Here is a 19804-nt window from a genome sequence, read left to right on the forward strand (position 1 = left end):
ATTCTCCGAAATGGAGGCAGAGTGTTCGCGCCGTCGTGAACGCCGTCGAGGTTCACGACGGCGCGAAACGGCCCCTATCCCGACCGATTCAGGGCCCGATAATGGGCTAGGAGCGGCGCCAAATTATATACGCGTGCCAGGCCTTGTCACCCGCGCATGCGTGGTTGCCGTCCTCCTCCGAGTCCGCCCCATAAGAAGATGTCTGGCGGGGCTGCGGAAGAAAGGATGTCCTCCTTCAGAGAGGCCGGCCCGACGATCGGTGGGCACCGATCGCGGGCCAGACCCCATTTGAGGCCCCCCCGGTGCAGGATACCCCCGCAGGCCGCCCCCCCAGCGTACCCGCGCTGTTCCCGCCGGCAGCGACCAGGTGTGGACGGCGCCGGGTGGAACCCGCCGTTTTGGGCAGGTCGCTCGGCCCATCCGGGCCGGAGAATCGCGGGGGTACCGGTGAATCGCCATTTTGGCTGTCTCGGACGATTCACTGTACCGCGCCGCGCAAAACGCGATTGCGCCGATCTGGCCGCTTCCGTGAATCACGGGAGGCTGTTGGACTGGTGTCGCGGGAAAATTTGGCAACCCAGGCGATTATCCCAACCGGCGCGGGAGCGGAGAATCGCGTCCCTTGTGTTTGCTCCTGTAAGACCATTTGGAATGAGAGCTGGAGGAGCCTCAGAGCAAACAAACTCCTAAAGTGCCTTTGTAAAGGCTGTTTGTTTTGCAATATCCTTTGCAGTATAGTATTAGTAATTTTCTATATTACTTATTAATCCTTGCTTTGCAAAAATATTCATGGATGGGCGGCACGTGGCGCAGTGGTTAGAACTGGGACTGCAGCGCTGAGGACCCGGGTTCGAATCCCGGGTCACTGTCCGTGTGGAGTTTGCACATTCTTCACCGTGTCTGCGTGGGTTTCAACCCCACAACCCAAAGATGTGCAGGGTAGGTGAATTGGCCACGCTAAATTTCCCCTTAATTGATTGGGTACTCTAAAAAAAATTTTTTTTTAATATATTCGTGGATCAATTTGAGAACTTTTGACAAAAGTTTTGCCTGACTATTTTTGTTCAAACTCATTTCGCCGAAAAGGGGGACAAAACTGAATAGAACATAGAACATAGAAAATACAGCACAGAACAGGCCCTTCGGCCCATGATGTTGTGCCGAACCTTTGTCCTAGATTAATCATAGATTATCATTGAATTTACAGTGCAGAAGGAGGCCATTCGGAATAATCCAACAGAATTAGACCTAGAAATTACAATATGCTGAAGCCAATTTTAAATCAGTGTGTTCAGGTTTGAAATGGGGAAACAAAATTAAATGATTTTATAATTAATAATTCTGGTCCAATTATTTTTGGTGTGATGCATGCACATGAAAACCATGTGAGTGTGCAGTTAGATAATCATAATCTCAAACAGAAGCATGGCCCAATTCATTCATTTAATCAGATTTTTACAATATGAGGAGATACCACAAATATGCTTAGCATTTTAGTTAATGCAAAAGGAGCAGGTTTGTTTTGGATTATTAGAGCAATTTGGAAAATGAATTTTGCAAAGGAAATTTTAATCTCAATATGTATATATTATTTTTCTGCGCGTCATTTTACCTAATATCACTTTTTACCAGGCAATATGCCACGGATAGTAAACAGTGCCCATGTCAGACACTGGAAATGTTAAATTTATTGGGTACCAAGTGAATCATAATCTCTTGCAGTTGTCTCATTAAAGGAATAAAATGGCACTGACCCACATAGATTTGTTTTACTAAATATAATGGAAGTTACAACTTGTCCAAATAATTCAGTTTGTGTGATACTCTGCACCTTTATTTATAGCAGGTGATGGTTTTTTTGTGAAAAATACCATTGTTGGAAATGGAAGTAAATTACAAACAATTGCAAAAACAATGGCCGCTGTTCAGTAAACATTAATGTAGGGCAATCAGACATCGGAAAAGGACCAATTATACTTCATGTTGTTGTCGGTCCTATCTTTAATGCAGCGTTCTCTCATTCAGGGGTACTGAGTGTTAACCAGTACAGCCATGTTAGTGTCATTAATGCCGGGTTTTCAAAAAGTATATTGACCATCTTCGATCATTTGCTATTTTTTTTCCTCTCTCATGCTTCGAGCGGCCCAGCCAAATCTGGCAATGGATGGTTTAATCAATTATAAGCCAAATGTGTTCAAATCTGTATCCAATGGACTTAAGGAAGTGAAGATGTATCCAATTAGGGTGGGAGAGAGAGAGATTATCAGTTCATAATGGGGAAAGGACATTAAAGGTGATTGAGAGAGTGTGATGTAATAAATCAGTAGCTGCAAAAATGTCAATGTGAATTGAAAGGCAAAGGCTAGGTAGTTGAGAATTTGGAAGTGCAGTTGTAAGGACTTGAGACAGAAATTTTTACAAGCTTAGACACAAAAGGTTTGGAAGGGGAAAGGGAATAAGGGAAATGATCAGAAATTACTTTCTCAGTGATAGTGACAAAGGGAGCAGCAAGGCCAAGTAAGGTCGAGAAGGTAGGGTCAGTGCAGGTGGGTAGCGAGTTTATACAGAGGGAGAAATTTAAAGAGGAAAGGGTGGCAATAAACTCAGAGGAGAACATGAAGGGTTAAGATGGAGATTGAAATTATTGAGGATGAGAAATCAATCGGAAACCTAGAGAGAAAGGGGGCGGGATTCTCCGGGAATTGGCGGATGACCACGGCCTCCGGTGCGGAACGAATAGAGTGCCCCCACGGCACAGGCCCGCCCACGGATCGGTGGGCCCCAACTGTGGGCCAGGCCACCGTGGGGGCACATCCCGGGGCCAGATCCCCCCGTGACCCCCCAATAACCCCGGAGGCCGCTCGCACCACCAGGTCCCGCGGGACTGGCTACAGGCAGGCGGGACTTCGGGCCATCGCAGGCCAGAGAATTTGGGCGGCCCCGGGGCCCATTGAGTCGCGCCGGACCCCGCCATTCTCCGAGGCAGGCGGCGCGACTCGCGCCACGCCGGTTTTTGGGGGGTGGGAGAATTCGGACGCCGGCGGGGGCAGGATTCACGCCGACCCCCGGTGATTCTCCGACCCGGCGGGGGGTCGGCGAATCCCGCCTAGGGTATCTTATTCAGAAACTTGGAGTGATATTTGGATGGGCGAATGAAATAGGATTTTAAATGAGAGATTTAATCATAATCTTTATTGGTGCCACAGGTAGATTTACATTAACACTGCAATGAAGTTACTGTGAAAATCCCCTAGTCGCCACACTACGGCACCTGTACGGGTATGCTTGAGGGTGAATTCAGAATATCCAATTCACCAAACAAGCACGTCTTTCGTAACTTGTGGGAGGAAACCGCAGCACCCCGAGGAACCTCACACAGACACTGGGAGAACATGCAAACTCCACACTGACAGTCACCCATGGCTGAAATCGAACCCGGGGCAGTGGCACTGCGAGGCAGCAGTGCTAACCACTGGGCCACCGTGCCAACCCCATCACAGGCCGAGTGTCCTCTTCTCATGGTACAACCATTATTCACCGATTAACAAAGTGATATTGAATTGCTGGAAGAAATTATTTGGACTAAGATGAAACAATTTCCATATCAGAAATAGATAGATCAAGTTCAGGTTTAATCTAGTTTCCGCCAACCCTATCTGCAACCCTAATACACCTAAGTAAAATAAATTTCCCATTGGAATCAGGTCTCACACTCATTAAAAACGTTTTTTTTTAAATGTGTCATTCTTTCATGTTTAAGAGCTAGAACCTTGTTAAATGGAGGATATATGTTCGCTGATGTTATTTGGCAGTTATTCCCATGATTGGACCTCGAGATATTTATTGCACTGCGATACTAGCTTTAACATATTGTACTTTCAACATTCAAATCACATCTTCAATTAATTTAAATTAATATTCTAGTAGCTTCTGACTCCTGAGAAAATCAGCTGAATCAGCTTTCAATGGGGGAGGATTTTTTACTTGTGTAACTATTCATTCACGGAAGTGTTTGAAATAGTCGGCGAGGAAATGTTAAAAATTGGCAAGTGCCGTCATTTCTCACTCATATAACTTATAGGTATTTGCTTCAATTTCCCCAATTGAGAGAGGCTCTTCTTCATGAACATGGAGAGAAAGCATATTTTGTCGTGTCGAGTGGGCAGAGAATCTATTCTTTATTTCTGGTAGAATACATGCTAGATGTACTTTTTAAACATTTGCCCTTCACACTTATAATTCTCAGGCATTCAGTTACTTCCTGACTATCAAAGACGTCACAACACCCGTGGAAAGACGGAATGACAGCCTACCATTGCCCCACTGATCACTGGAATTTAATAGGAGAGTTTCTGCTGCTGTTTAATGCCCTGCTACATCTGCATCAGTCATCCCAGAAGACTGCTATAACATCATCATTGCCACCGGGCAAAGTCTGCACACTGGTTCAATGAAGAATGGAGACAAATGTGTTAGAATCAGCCCCAGGCATGCCTTCGAGTGGGGTACCAATCTAGTGAAGCTACAGCAGAGAACTACCGGAATGCTAATTATATAAAACAGGAAACCATAGTCAGAGCTAAGACATCCCACAACTGATAAACAAAAGCAAAGGTCTGTGGCTCTACCACATCCAGTTAATAATGCTAGTTGGCAAACAGGCTATTCAGGGGAAGAGGGAGGTCTATGAATAACCCTATCCTCAACTGTGGAGGAGCCAAGTGAATGTAAGTCAAGGCTGAAACGTGAGAAGCATCGTTAGCCTAAAGCAGCAAGGAGACAATCCCCTTCGGCTGAATCCTAAGGTTCTCATCATCTTGGATGTTGCGGCTCATGTGACATTATCAATTCACGTGATATGAAGAAGTGAATGAGTAAAACGATGTGGAGTATGTTGCAACAAGTAGTTCAACACTTGAGTCCTCAAATCTTTCCTATAATGCACAAGGCCGAGGTCAGGAGTGATGTAATATTCAACTTTCACCTGGACCCAGGCAGCCAGAAACTCAACATCAGCCAGGCCAGGTTGCTTGATGGGTGCCCCTCCCATTGGACTCAAAACCCACCTCCTCCATCACCATTGCACTTTGGCCGGGATTATCTGCCCCCGTCTTGATGTGGCCTGATGCGGGGGATGTGGCAGGCCAGCCAAAGGTCCATTAACCTTTGGCGAGACCAGATGATCCCACTGGCAGGTGAGCCAGGAAACCCCGCCGTTTAGCTGCAACATATCTGCAAAGTCCAGGCCCATATGTAAGGTTTTTAAAAAAAATCCTGGGCGAGATTCTCCGGAAACGGCGCGATGTCCGCCGACTGGCGCCCAAAATGGCGCAAATCAGACGGGCATCGCGCCGCCCCAAAGGTGCGGAATGCTCCGCATCTTTGGGGGCCGAGCCCCAACATTGAGGGGCTAGGTCAGCGCCGGACGAATTTCCGCCCCGCCAGCTGGCGGAAAAGGCATTTGGTGCCCCGCCAGCCTGCGCGGAAATGACATCTCCGGGCGGCGCATGCGCGGGAGCGTCAGCGGCCGCTGACGGCATTCCCGCGCATGCGCAGTGGAGGGAGTCTCTTCCGCCTCCGCCATGGTGGAGACCGTGGCAGAGGCGGAAGTGAAAAAGTGCCCCCACGGCACAGGCCCGCCCGCGGATCGGTGGGCCCCGATCGCGGGCCAGGCCACCACGGGGACACCCACCGGGGCCAGATCGCCCCGCCCCCCTCCCCCCAGGACCCCGGAGCCCGCACGCGCCGCCTTGTCCCACCGGTAAGGTAGGTGGTTTAATTTACGCCGGCGGGTCAGGCATTTTAGCGGCGGGACTTCGGCCCATCCGGGCCGGCGAATCGAGCGGGGGGGCCCGTCAACCGGCGCGGCGCGATTCCCGCCCCTGACGAATCTCAGGTGCCGGAGACTTCGGCAACCGGCGGGGGCGGGATTCACGCCAGCCCCCGGCGATTCTCCGACCCGGCGGGGGGTCGGAGAATCTCGCCCAAAGAGGTTGAAGATATGTGTCAAAATCAGATGAGCCCACTTATGGAATGTCATGGCTTCACAGTTTAGTATACATAGTGATTAAGCAGCATTATGTTATTGACAGCAAGCAAATGTACAAATTAACAGCTGTAATCAAATCTCTTCTTGATTCAACTAACAACAGAATTCTCCTCCATTTTCAATGGCGAGAGATTGTCCGACAATATGTAAGGCTTATAACACCATTAAAAATGTACTTCTATTGGAATAGAGGAAGCCCTAACTTTACCTGTCAAGTTAAATGAGAACTTATTGCATAGGTACAGCAACTTCTCACCATTCTATTCATTTCAATGGGGCGTGTACTGGCTTGATCCTGTTATGGTACAGTTTCTGAAAAAGAGGGCAATCTCTGAAAGCAACTACCTGATTTCCACATTTAACAGGGAATGTGATGGGTGACTGCTGAATTTGATGTCCAACTGACACTTCAGTAATAATTGAACACTGAGAGGGTCAACATTATATTTGACAACAACACTGATCAAGACTCACTTCATAGTGCCATCGCACTATTAAACGCAGAGTCCGAGAAGAAGGAATGAGGAAATGTGACCAAAAAACTTGGTCAAAGAGATGAACATTAAGAAGGGTCTCGAAGTAAGGAGTGGCAGGTATTCAAGATTCCGAAGGAGTTGGACAGGATAGGCACAGAGAGATTGATTCCACTGACTGGAGAGTCTAGAACACGGGAGCACAATCTCAGGATAAGGGGTTGATCATTTAAGACTGAGACAAGAAGACATTTCTTCATTCAGAAAGTTATGAATCTTTGGAATTTTCTAACATATGGACAAGTTTTTGCTCTCTCAGGAAATCAAGAGATATGCATGGGCGTCATTCTCCGCCGGCGGGAGTCTCCGTTTTGCCGGTGCCCGGGGGTTTCCCGACGGCGTGGGGCTGCCCCACAATGGGAAACCCCATTGACCGGCCGGTGTTACGGAGACTCCCGCCGGCCGGTCGGGGCAGAAATGTGGCGGGGCGGGTAGGAGAATTTCGCCCATGGGGTGGTGGGAAAGTGGAATTGAAGCCAAATATCAGCCGTGATGCAACTGAACAGTGAAACATACTTTATGATCTACTCCTCCCCCTATTTCTTATGTTCTTAGGTAGAGGAGCAAAGTGGCAAAGGGGAGGAATTCCAGAGGGTTAGACCTAGGTAGCTAAAAGCATGGCCACCAATAATGGGGCAATGGGCTGAGGGCGCATGAGGTCAAAGTTGAAGGAGCATAGAGTGCAGGGGGAAAAGGTGGTTGTCGGGTTGATAAAGGTTGCAAAAGGGGCAAGAACTTATAAACATTTAAACATACAAATTATAATTTTCAACTTGAGACTTTGTAGGAGTTCGTGCCAATCTGGGTCAGCAGAAATGGGTGTTATGAGTGAGCATGACTTGTAGCATAGACTAAAGGCAGCAGAGATTTGGATGAGCTGAATTTTACAGCGACCAATGAGGCGGGCACGAGTGCAATCAACTCCGGAAGCGATGCCTGTCATTCCTCTTTCAGGTGAAACCACATCCAACTTAAATAAGTAATCTGCACTTTCGCAAAAGGCTTGCAATTGATCAATCCAATAACAGCTCCATTTTTATGTCAGAAGCATTTTACTATCTCATTTGCTGTTGATCATCAATTCTCCTACTAAGATTCCGCCCCCAAAATTAAAGCAAATTTTACACAATGGATTTTTATTCGTATGCCTATGAACCATGGCTCCTATCATTACACATTAAAAGAATATCAGGTATCAGCTAATATTTTGAAGTGCTTCAAAATTTGTCGTTATGAACCAGTGCATAAGTATCACTGTGACAATATTAGAAAATGCTTTATTTATAGGATGTACAATTAAGTTTCCTTTATGTAGATCAGACTGCTCACAATTTAGGATTACATATATTATGGGTATTCACAAAATTAAACCTTTGAGCTGTACGTAACTCCAGCTCAAAATCCATCCTGTCCTGCTTTGCATAAACGTTTATGATATAAATACATTGCTGTGGCAATAATGATCTGTTACTCTGCACACTGCACAAGAGCAGTTAAAGACAAAATTAAAAATTCATGTTCATAATGAAAGTGGCTGATTCTGCTGAATGAAAAAGAACTGCTAATTGTATTTTGATGTATGCACGCTGAGCATATCATTCATATAATTTACATTATTACTGACAAATGCAGGATTCGCAACTAAATATATCCCTGGCCAAAATAGGCACAATGCACTTTCATGAATTATATTGACCAAACCCCATGAAGAAATTAGCAGCTACAATGAGCTATTGTTCTGAAGGTTAATGTGACATTGTGCAGATGCAAGTCACTGAGCACACTAAAGGAATGTATTAACAGCTAAGATAGTCATGATTTTTCGAAATTAAAGAATGCCTTTTTTAGTGCCAGCATGTGCTTACAGTTTTCACCATAAAATAGCCCTTACCTTCTGTTGGCGAAGTTTTCAAACGTCTACAGAATCCATTCATATCACCATAGGTATCTTGTATCTTTTGCACTGCCTCTGATCCACGTAGCTCCATAAGGGAGCGAAGTTCATCGAGAGAACACCCAAATTCACCCGCATGGTTAGACTCGCCTCTTTGGTTCTTTGGATAGAAATCCACCGCACTGTTCGTCATGTCTCCCATTGTTTCCACAGTATTGCGTACAGCTTTATAAAGATATTGGTGGCAGGTATAATATCAGTGCAGGCTGAAACCGAGTTTCTGTTCAATCAGGATGATCAAAATATCCACTATTTTTATTTTATTCTTGCACTGCAGATTGCTAATGTAGATTTGGTGCACTTCAGTCTGATCAAGGATGGGAAGCAATAACCAGTGAATAGTCAAATGGATTGCAGCAGGCAAGGCTGAAGACCAGCACCACTCCATATAGAGTTTCCCATCGTGGTCCTCTCAAGTGTTCGGATTCTACATGGTCAGTTGGTTGAACAAACCTTTAGGAAGAGGAAAAGCAGAAGAAAGTGTTAGCAGACATTCTTCAACACAGATATCAAGGGCTCAATAGCCCTGCCTCTGCAAAATTAGATAACAACAGCTCAATCCTGTAAAGGTCGAAAAGTGCTTCAGTAAAATACAGTTCGTTGCTCGAGCAGCCTTGACTGGTTATGACACTGATGACTGTCACAGGCACAGAGCTTTCCTGCAGCGGCATTCTTTACTTTGATCAGTACCGAGTGCACCAGCCAAATTAGATGGCTCATGAATATTAAACAGTAATCCTTTATGCCAGGATCTCAGATGTGTCTCCAGCATGTGCTGTTTGTTCAAGTGGTATTGTAAATCGTTATCGAAGGAGAAAGGGTAAAAGACGGACTTTCTAGAATTTAAAAAGAATGAAGGTTATTGCCTACCCTTCAATCTCGCGGAAAGAAAGAAACGTACGTTTGATTTTTCACCAACTAACTGCCCATCTTTGGGTGCAGGAAATTTTCAAAGCCTGACGATATTCTCACCTCTGTTCCCTGCTGCTCTTTGGCATTCAACCCTCTTCTCATTCCATTGACTATTACACTGTGGAAGATGGCAGGGGTTGCTTTCTTTAATTATGCATGCTGCCCTGATGGCTGAAACTGTCAAAGGCTATTCTTGGAAATATGTTCTCCTTGAGGATAAGAATTTGAACCTGAGAGTCAGGCAGCAAGATCTGCACCAATGAATTAAAATGAATTAATGCTTCTTGTTGCTCCCACAAACGACAACTATTCATGCCAGATGAATGGTTTTCCAAACTCATGAAGGGCCAATTTTACTTTAAGAATTTATTTTCCTATTGAAATTCACACATGCACACACAATTACAATTGACATCAATTATTTGGGGAATATAACTAATGAGGATATTATTTCACCAGACGTATTTTCTCCAGCTCTAATTGATTCCAAATGCATTAGTATCAGTACTGATAAGTTTTACTTAATGGAGCAATTCAATAAGCTTGTTAATTTAATTTCCATCAGGGTGACTCAATAAACACCCTCTAATTGAAATATAACATTGTGCTTACAGAAAGAGTTGTCAAGGAAAGGGTTTGAATGCAGCACTCACTCAATTCTTGGTTTAAGTCGTCTTGCAGGTATACAACTATTGATGAAGTATAACACTTTACAGTAACATTTTTAGCTGTCACATCATCTTCTGTGGATAAGATATCAGCATATCACAGAAGGGGATATCTTTTTCCATATCCTTTTCCCAAGCTTATAGACAAAACATGCCATCGCACAAGAATTTAGAGATTATGTATGAGTTATATTGTACTCTTTTTCAGTTGTCACAGTGTTCGAGAAGGTCATCTAAAGGAAGGAGGAACAGCCGGGTGCCCAGCTTCGCACTCCGAGCAGGAGCGGCAGATGGTGCAACAGGGATCAGATTTTCCTCACACTTTAACTGTAAGTTCCATCCTTTGAACAGCAATATCCACATTCTAATCGCCAATTTGGCATCAACTACTAAACATTCTGTCAGCTCCAGGTGAGGTCATTTAGTAAAGGCTTTTGCAAGCTGCTCCACGGCCCTCCCACAGCTTGCCAGCGTCATAAAATGCTTCGGTATATGGCAAGTGTTACATAAAACGTCCATTCACATTATTTTGGTTAGAGTGCTTTGTTTCAATTTTTTTTAAAGTGTTCTTGTCCCACCAGCAATCTTCCGAAGAAATGTGATATGAAGTAGATCCTAGCACATTGTAATTTGTTATGGTTTGTAGCATTAGTTGAAAGACACCTGACCCAGATGGCAAGACTCTGCGAAAAGAGACATACAAATAAACTGATATAGGCTGCACACAATTACTTTCTCCATTGATTTCTCTGGGACTCAGTCTACTACTTTCTAATCTTTATCGTGTGTCCTTCTTTCTATATTCTCTGCCTGTCCAAGTTAATTATTTGGCCTGGCGTTGATCTGTGCTTCAGATTCTATTTTTGCTTGTGTGGAATGTCCTCTCTCTTATGTTTACATCCTCATATCGCTCATTCACTTGCTGGATCCCTTAAAATCCACTTTCTCACCCTATATAGGAAATATCTATCAAGTGAATAAGGTTGCCCGACTGTCTGGCTGCCTGAAAAGAGCAATTGTTCATAATTTTTATCTTGGTTTCGGCTCCATGGAGCACAAATGAACTGAACATACTCTGAATATTTAAACCTGACAGCAATGGTGCGAAAGCAGTTTGACCAGTTGTTAACCAGGACAGAGGACTTGCCACGGCTCAACCGCCCTGGTGTTTGCTTTTCTTTAGCATAGGCGGTAACGAGATAACCTTTGTACTCGGCTCTTCAATTTATAATCAACAGATCAAAACCTACTGGCAATATCAAATTGTGAAGCATAGCAAACTGAGAATGCATACAAGAGGCTGCAGAAGGGGATGAGGAGATAGGCAGCAAATACAGCTCACTGCAGATAAAATGACAAACTAGGAATCTATTCTGTGCAGTACAATTCCCAATTCAGCAAGGGAACTAAGTGTTCTCGGAATTCAGATACAAAGACCGTTAAAAGAGAAGGCCTCAAATTGGCGAATCTCTGAAGTCCGATAAATCATTTTTAAAATCTCTGCCCTGCCACCGATCCCACACATTCACTGGATCTTCATTCCAATGGAAACAATTCCATCATAATTTACCCTCCAACTGGCCTCTAGGCTTCACTTACCATCCATACCTGCCTCTGAATGTGGGCAACAGTTTGTCCACGCTCCACCCGACCTTAAATTTAGCTCACCAAGGGAGCTCACTCATCTGGATTCCCTGCTATTGCCCCTCTCTGTTCCACGTTTACTCCCAGGATATATGTAACCTTATAATTACTACATAACCATGCCGATGTAACTTGTATTTTCCCTGTGTCAATACGTTCGTAATTTAGATGCCTCTCGGAAACTGGCACTATCACTTCTGTCTCCACTTTTTACTGCCCCTTTTTGTTTTACATTTGTTTTCATTGCCACTCCGAGTTCCTCTCTCCTGTCATTATGCCTCTTATCGTTTCCTCTTTCTCAGGTGCTGTGTCCTCCTAAATCCTTACCCCGATCCTAACTTCCGAATCTTCCGCTGACCCAGGCTTGACTCCTTCTCAAATAAGCTTACTACCCCATCAGTTAAAACAAAACACAACATTGAGCCACTTAAGGGGATTGTAGGTCAGAAAAGCTTAGTCAAAGAGGTAGATTTTAAGGGTAAAAGTAGGTCTTAAAGGAGGAAAGGGAAGTAGAGATGTTTAGGGAGGGAATCTCAGAGCTTTCAGGATTTGGGCAACTGAAGGCATGGGCGCCAATGCTTGTGAATAAAATAAAGGAGTCTTAAAAGGTTAAAATGAGATGAGTGCAGATATCATGTAGGCCTGGAGGAGATTGCAAAGTTGGAGGAGGGGAAAAGTCATGGAGTGATTTTAAAACAAGGAGCAGAATTCTCTCATTTTGCAGGACAGGTATGTGGAACGTTTCCCGCTGTGGAGGCCAGTGGGAAAACACACACCAAATCCTCCATCCCCCAACCTCATTAATTATGCACCTGGGTGTTTTACACCATATTCAGTGGCAGGACAGGACTGGATGGCATTTAGTCTGCCATTGTGTCAGGATGCCATATTGAAAAGCTGCCAACATCACTGACCCTCTATTGACGAAGGATGGTGGACCATCTGACAATGAAGCTGGATCTCCAGGAGCAGTCTGAGCCCAGAAGATGGATCTCCTGAGATCAAAGATGGATCTCCAGGAACATTCTGAGGCTGGAAGATGGATCCCCTCCAGGACACCTAATCTGGAAGATTCATATGTAGATGCTTTCCCCACCCACTGCTGTGGTATTCCAGGGTTCCCAGCCGCCTCCATCCTGAACTCTGGAGGCAGTCCCAGGCATTGTTCAGGTAAGTCGCTACATCTGCACACCACGTTGTTCCGAACATGTTTCACACTGGCGTGTATTCCCACCAACATCGCAGACATTCTAGCATCTGCATCCTATTAGTAGTTCACAGCGGCATCTGGTGGGTTTTCCAACCCATCATGGCAGGTCCCAGAGCAAAATCCCATTATAAATTCATCCCAGTGTGAAATCAATTCCTGGGCCTCCTGCCATATTCTTTTCCCCATACCCGCCATCAAACATGTCGGCGGGGGCTTAGGAGAATTGCGCCCAAGGGTGAAATTTTAAAATCAAGACGTTGCTTGACTGGGGGACAATGTAAGTCAGTGAGCACAGGGATAATAGGTTATTGGCATTTAGCGCGAGTTAAGACATGGGAAGAAAAACTTTGGATGACCTCAAATTTACAGATAGTAGAAGGTGGGCAGGTGGCAGCCAGGAGTGCCTTGGAGTAAGTCTCCAAGTAAAAAGACATGAATAAAAGTTTCAGCAACAGAGAAGCTGAGGCAGCGACGGGATGAAATTGGTCGATGTTGCGGAGATGGCCTTTGTGACAGTGAGAATGTGTGGTCGGAGTTCATTTGACACCATAGAACATAGAACATTACAGCGCAGTACAGGCCCTTTGGCCCTCGATGTTACGCCGACCTGTGAAACCAACCTAAAGCCCATCTACACTATTCCCTTATCGTCCAAATGTCTATCCAATGACCATTTGAATGCCCTTAGTGTTGGCGAGTCCACTACTGTTGCAGGCAGGGCATTCCACGCCATTACTACTCTCTGAGTAAAAACCTACCTCTGACATCTGTCTTATATCTATCTCCCCTCAATTTAAAGCTAGTCCCCTCGTGCTAGACATCACCATCCAAGGAAAAAGGCTCTCACTGTCCACCCTATCCAATCCTCTGATCATCTTGTATGCCTCAATTAAGTCACCTCTAAACCTTCTTCTCGCTATCGAAAACAGCCTCAAGTCCCTCAGCCTTTCCTCATAAGATCTTCCCTCCATACCAGGCAACATTCTGGTAAATCTCCTCTGCACCCTTTCCAATGCTTCCACATCCTTCCTATAATGCGGCGACCAGAATTGCACGCAATACTCCAAATGCGGCCGCACCAGAGTTTTGTACAGCTGCAACATGACCTCATGGCTCCGAAACTCAATCCCTCTACCAATAAAAGCTAACTCACCATACGCCTTCTTAACAACCCTCTCAACCTGGGTGGCAACTTTCAGGGATCTATGTACATGGACACCGAGATCTCTCTGCAATTACAGGCTTAGTACAGTTTCTCACTCCCAGTGCAGACCGTGCTGAGAGGGTAGATGTGACCAGGCCCTGAGTTGGGCCTGCATTTATCCCCTGCTGTAACGAGGCCCAGGTGGTTAGTCTCCGCCCCCTACCTGGGGAGCTCGTATTCCATGAGTCCCACAGGGAGATCAATGATTGTTTCCCCATGGTCCTCATGGGGGTTACAACACCCCTTCTCCCCCACAGAGTCTGGAAGTCCCCCATGTGCTACCACTGGTGGAGGCCTTCTGCGCCGCTTCGCACATGGCTGAGCATCCACTTGTGGTTGATGTAGGTCGGGTGGAATGTAACGGGTCGCTGCACACCGCTTCCTGCCTGACCACCGAAGGGAAACCATAGGGGCCTTGATGTCGGAGACACTCTCATCTGCCGGCACCACTCCCGGGGGCTACAGCATGTCATCGCCAAAATTCAGTACATGAGTGATATCCCCGGCACGGAATGTTCGTCCCAATGTCTCGGAACTTCGGTGATTCTTCTGCGACCCCTGATGTCGCTCGACCATTGACCCAAGGTTTGGAAGAGTAAAACTCAAACGAGTCTGGAGTCGGCATCCCATCAAGAGTTCAGTTGTAGCAATCCTGGTGGTCACATGCGGCGTTGTACAATAATTGAAGAAAAAGCGTGCCAACCGTGTCTCCATAGACCTGGTTGAAAGCTTTATCAAACCTCGTTTAAATGTTTGGGCCACCCTCTCTGTCCGTCTACTAGAGGAAAGATGATATGCCGCTGTATGGATGTGCCAAATGTCATTGTGCCATGGTGGCATAGTGCACAGGGCAGGGCAGTGGGTAGCACTGCGGCCTCACAACGCCAGGGACCCAGGTCCAATTCCGGCCTTGGGTCACTGTCTGTGTGAAGTTTGTACGTTCTCCCCGTGTCATCGTGGGTTTCCTCCGGGTGCTCCGGTTTCTTCCCCTAGTCCAAAGATGCAGGCTAGGTGGATTGGCCATGATAAATTTCCCTTTACTGTCCATGGATGTTCAGGTTAGGTTATGGGGTTACGGGATAAAGGAGAGTGGGCATGGGTAGAATGCTCTTTCGAAGGATCGGTGCAGACCTGATGGGCTGAATGGCTCTACCTGCACTGTAGGAATTCTAGCCTTGTGCCATAGTTAATGGATCCAAACGAAATATGAGCGCCACATAAAAACAGAAAACTCCTCGCTGGTAAAGGGAGTCCCATTGTCCGTAACCATCACCTGCAGAAGTCCACGGGTAAAAGAAGATCCCCAAAGCTTCTCAAAAGTAGCTCTAGACGTTGTGGAAGACAGCCTGAAAAATTCCTGCCACTTGGGGGTGGGCGTCCACAATTATTAAAAACATAGAGTCCATGAATGGTGCTGCAAAATCCGCGAGTAAGAGAATTCACGGACGACCCGTCTGTTCCCATGGGTGGAGAGCTGCGAACAAGGGTAGATTCTGCAGTTCTTGGAATGCTGGGCTGTTTTGTCCCATTCGCTCAATATCCAGGTTGATGCCCAGCCACCAAACATAGCTGTCGTGAACAAAGGTGAATTTATTTACATCCTTATAATTACAGGCTTAGTACAGTATCTCACTCCAAATGCAGACCATGCTGAGAGGATAGATCTGATCAGGCCCTGAGTTGGGCTGGCTTTTATCCCTTGCCTTAATGAGCCCCAGGTGGTTAGCCTCCGACCCAAACCTCGGCAACCCCTATTCCATGAGTCCCGCATGGAGATCACTGATTGTTTCCCCATGGTCCTCATGGGGGTTAAAACAATACCACAACAATATTTGCATTCATACTCAGTGCTTTAAAACTCTATCTCAATTTATCATGCTCCCTCTTCTCTGAGTTCACTGCCTTCCTCCCCTCCCTCAGTCTCTCCATCCCTATTAACTACCCAATATAAATTGGCAGCCACCCCCCTGACCTTACCATCTCGCATTGCCCTGCTGCTCCCGTCATGCCAAACACAGGTAGGTCATCCCTGGTCACTTTCATGCGTCACAAAATAAATCACCCTTCCCCTTCCAAAAACTACACCCTCCTACGTCAGATCTCTCTGAACCACAAAGTGGTATTGGGTCCTGCTCCCTTCTGCCAAAACTGCTCACTAATCTACAATCATTCTTGGATCCAAAGATAATGGGTAGGTTCTTTCTTTCTCCTGACTTTTTAATCCTTTCTCCCCTGTCTCCTCCATCCTCATCTCCAACTATAAATAACGTAAAGAGCTCACTGACTTCTTTCGTCATGCAGACTTTAAAAAAATTAATTTGCAGGATGTGGGTGTTGCGCTAGGCCATTTCCTATCCATAATTTCCCTTGAGCAGCTTGGGAGAACATTTCAGAGGGCATTGCTGTGTATTTGGAGTCACATGTAGGCCAGACCAGATGAAAACAGGATTTCCTTCCCTAAAGGGCATTTCTGAACCAGATGGATTTTTAAGACAATCAACAATGGTTCATGGTCATCATTAGACTTATTTTGTGACTGATTTCAAATTCAACCATCTGCCATGGTGGGATTCGAACCCAGGTGCCCAGAGTATTGTACTGGCTCTTCGGATTACTAGTCCAGTGACAATACCACTATGCCAGTGCCTACCCTAATCAGCTGCCTCTGCCGATTCCCTCCTTGCTTAATCCAACAAGCTAAACTTCTTCAAAGATTCTCCTTGTCCCAGCCCAGAACTTGTATTTTTGGTTCTAGTTTTCCTCCTCTCTTCTCATGCCCTCTCCAGGTGCATTTTGTCCATGAAACTCACGTTCTGTTCCCTTGACCCTACTCCCACTGAACTCCTCACTACTCAATTTCCCTTCTCGGCTTCCATGTTAGCAGACATTGTTAACAGTTCTCCCTTGTCAGGTATTGGGTAAAAGGAACGGCAAAGTGTCAGGTTCTGACTAAAACCCACCGCGTTTCCCTCCAGAAACATAGCCAAGTTTTCCAACCAGATCTTCTGACACTCTGTCAAAAAGTGGGCACTGCCAGGGTTCCAATGCCCCCTTAGGATCTCCACCCAGGGGTCTCCAGGCACCTCCACCAGGGGGGGGGGGGGAGAGAGAGAGGGAGAGGGAGAGAGAGAGAGAGAGAGAGAGAGAGAGAGAGAGAGGAGGGGCGAGCATTCCACATGGTTGGACACTATGGCGTAAAGCCATCTAATTCCATTCAATATTGATGTAAATTCATACAAATTAAGGGAGTAAACCCGATCACATCACCGGCGGGGCCGAGGAAGGTCTCAAACCGAGATCTTGCCATCGCAAATCCCGTTTTGGCCCTCTCACGAGATTTGGCAGATATAAAGGCATTTTCCCCCATGGCTAATGGATAACAAAACCAAGGCCATTATCTCCCTCTCCCCCTCGCCTTCAAATCTGCCATCGCCAGCCCATTCCTCAAAAAAGGAACCCCAGCTGGAATAAGGAATCAGGCCTTGCACCTGTTCAGTCGAGCATCTTAAAACCAGGAATAGTCTCCAAGTAACCTGGACATTTTTAAATGCCCAGTCACCGAGTTTCTAACCAGAGTGTAAGGTTATGTACTGCAAAATACGCATTTTGTTCACAATTTGAGCACTGCGAGTAATTATGGAAAACCAATTGAAAAATCAATAATGGAGCCATGGAAAATGAACAACATTGATTCTGAAAAATGAAAGCAGGGATAAAAGGATATAGTTTTGATAACTTGAAAATTAGGGCTTCATTCATTGAAATAAAATGGTTCAGGAAAAATCTCCCAGAAGTGTTCAAAATCTGTGAAAGGGGAAATTGGTCATCAGAATGGCAATTAGCAGGTAATTTAGGATTGAAACGAAAGCATAAAGAGGGCGATTCTCCGAGCCCCGCGCCAGGCTGGAGAATCGGCGCTACCGCGCCACGACGCCCGCGCACGATTCTCTGAGGTGCGGAGAATCGGCGCCATTTGCGCCGGCGCATTTGGCGCGGCGCCGGCCAACGGCCGCTGGTATCGGCGGGGCCGTCGATTCTCCGGCCCGTATGGGCCGAGCGGCCGCGCGGATACGACAGAGTCCCGCCGGCGCGTTCACCCCTGGTTGCTGCCGGCGGGAACTCTGTGCGAACGGTCGGGGGGCAGCCTGTGGGGGGGGGGGGGCTCATTCACCGAGAGGGGCCTCCGATGGGGTCTGGCCCGTGATCAGGGCCCACCGATCGACGGGCCGGCCTCTCCCCCCCGGGCCTACTTCCCTACGCAGCCAGCCCCTAAACACCGACGTCATGTTGAGTCGGGACCGGCACGCTAAAGATGTCCCCCGCGCATGCGCAGATTGGTGCGGGCCAACTGCGCATGCGCGGGTTGGCACGGCGCCCATTTGGCACCGGGAAAGGAGGCTGGAGCGGCGTGAACCGCTCCAGCGCCGTGCTGGCCCCCTGTGGGGAGCATAATAGGTCGTACCCGGGCCCAGTTCGCGCCGTCATGAAACGCGACAGCATTCACGATGGCGCGAACACTTGGGCTCCATTTGGGAGAATCGGCCCCAAAGGGTCAGCTCGCAAGATGTTTTTTTCACGGGAATGATTATGAGAATACAAAGTGAATTACCACAAGTGGCTATGGAAATCGAATCAATCATGACTTCCAGAGAAAGTTGGAAGGAAAAGGGCTGGGAAATTAGCTGGAAATAGGAATATGTAGGCCTCAGGACCAACTCGAATCACCACATGCCGTATGGAATGAATGGTCTCTGTCAGTGATATTGGGCGGGATTTTCTGGCCCAGCCTGCAGGGTATTTTCCATCGTCGGAGTGGCTCGCTATTGGCCGCCAGTGGGTTTTCCGGACCCGTCGATGTTTCTATAATATTCCCAGTTGAATCTGGAAGTTCTTAAGGAGATGTTATAGTATTCTAATCACACATTAGTTTAAAAATGAAGGCATTACCATGGAACCAATTAGAAATTTTATTACAAACAGAAAGAACATTATTCAATTGCTACTGCAAGTTGCCTAGATCTATACTCCCCAGGACATCCATCTTCTGCTTAGTCCTATTGATCTAGCAGACGCAACGCAGGGATAAAGTCATTTGTGGGAGTTGAACCTTTCAAAAGCAGAATTTATTAAGTATTTTTCATCGTTTATAATGCCGCCTTTCACTCATTCTGTCCCAGGTCAAAGAAATGCGCAGTTAAAGCCTCAAGAGTGATGTGGGAGAGCAGTTAAACACAGCTCAAAGGATTGATATTGTAAATTCATGTATGCGAGGGTTCACCTGCATCTGATACCATTACTCAGGGCAGGCTGAATATAAGGGCATGGTGAACATCATTACAAAAGCAGTCAGTTGTTAACCAGAATAAATATCCACTGCTGAAATAATAAAAATGCAAATGTAAAATCCTAAGTGAGACAAAATTGGAAGAGACAGCTCTTAAAATGAAGTTATTTTTGCATGATTTCCAACTTCCAAAACACTCCAGGTACTCCGTCCACATTTGTTTGATGAAAACCTGGTTATGCTGGACCTCAAGCCAGAATGCCAGTGAAATCAATCCAATTAGTCAATGCAAATTCAGAGAGAAAATTGGGAGGTACATTTACCCACTGGCCTCCCTGCCTGATCC

The 19804-nt window shown here is 46.3% G+C and overlaps 1 protein-coding gene across 16 annotated transcripts in view; it reads right to left on the reverse strand.

Moving 5' to 3' along the window:
* atp2b2 (ATPase plasma membrane Ca2+ transporting 2) overlaps positions 1 to 19804 on the reverse strand; it is a 1245322-nt gene that overhangs the window by 494635 nt on the left and 730883 nt on the right. For all 16 annotated transcript variants that reach the window (XM_072472614.1, XM_072472624.1, XM_072472623.1 and 13 more), the window contains one exon: positions 8474 to 8989. In XM_072472614.1, the coding sequence (XP_072328715.1) occupies positions 8474 to 8678 (205 nt within the window). In that variant the 5' untranslated portion in view covers positions 8679 to 8989. The remainder of the gene's footprint in view (positions 1 to 8473; positions 8990 to 19804) is intronic.

Source organism: Scyliorhinus torazame, chromosome 13 (genome assembly GCF_047496885.1).
Source record: "Scyliorhinus torazame isolate Kashiwa2021f chromosome 13, sScyTor2.1, whole genome shotgun sequence".
In the NCBI taxonomy this organism is placed as follows: Eukaryota; Metazoa; Chordata; class Chondrichthyes; order Carcharhiniformes; family Scyliorhinidae; genus Scyliorhinus; species Scyliorhinus torazame.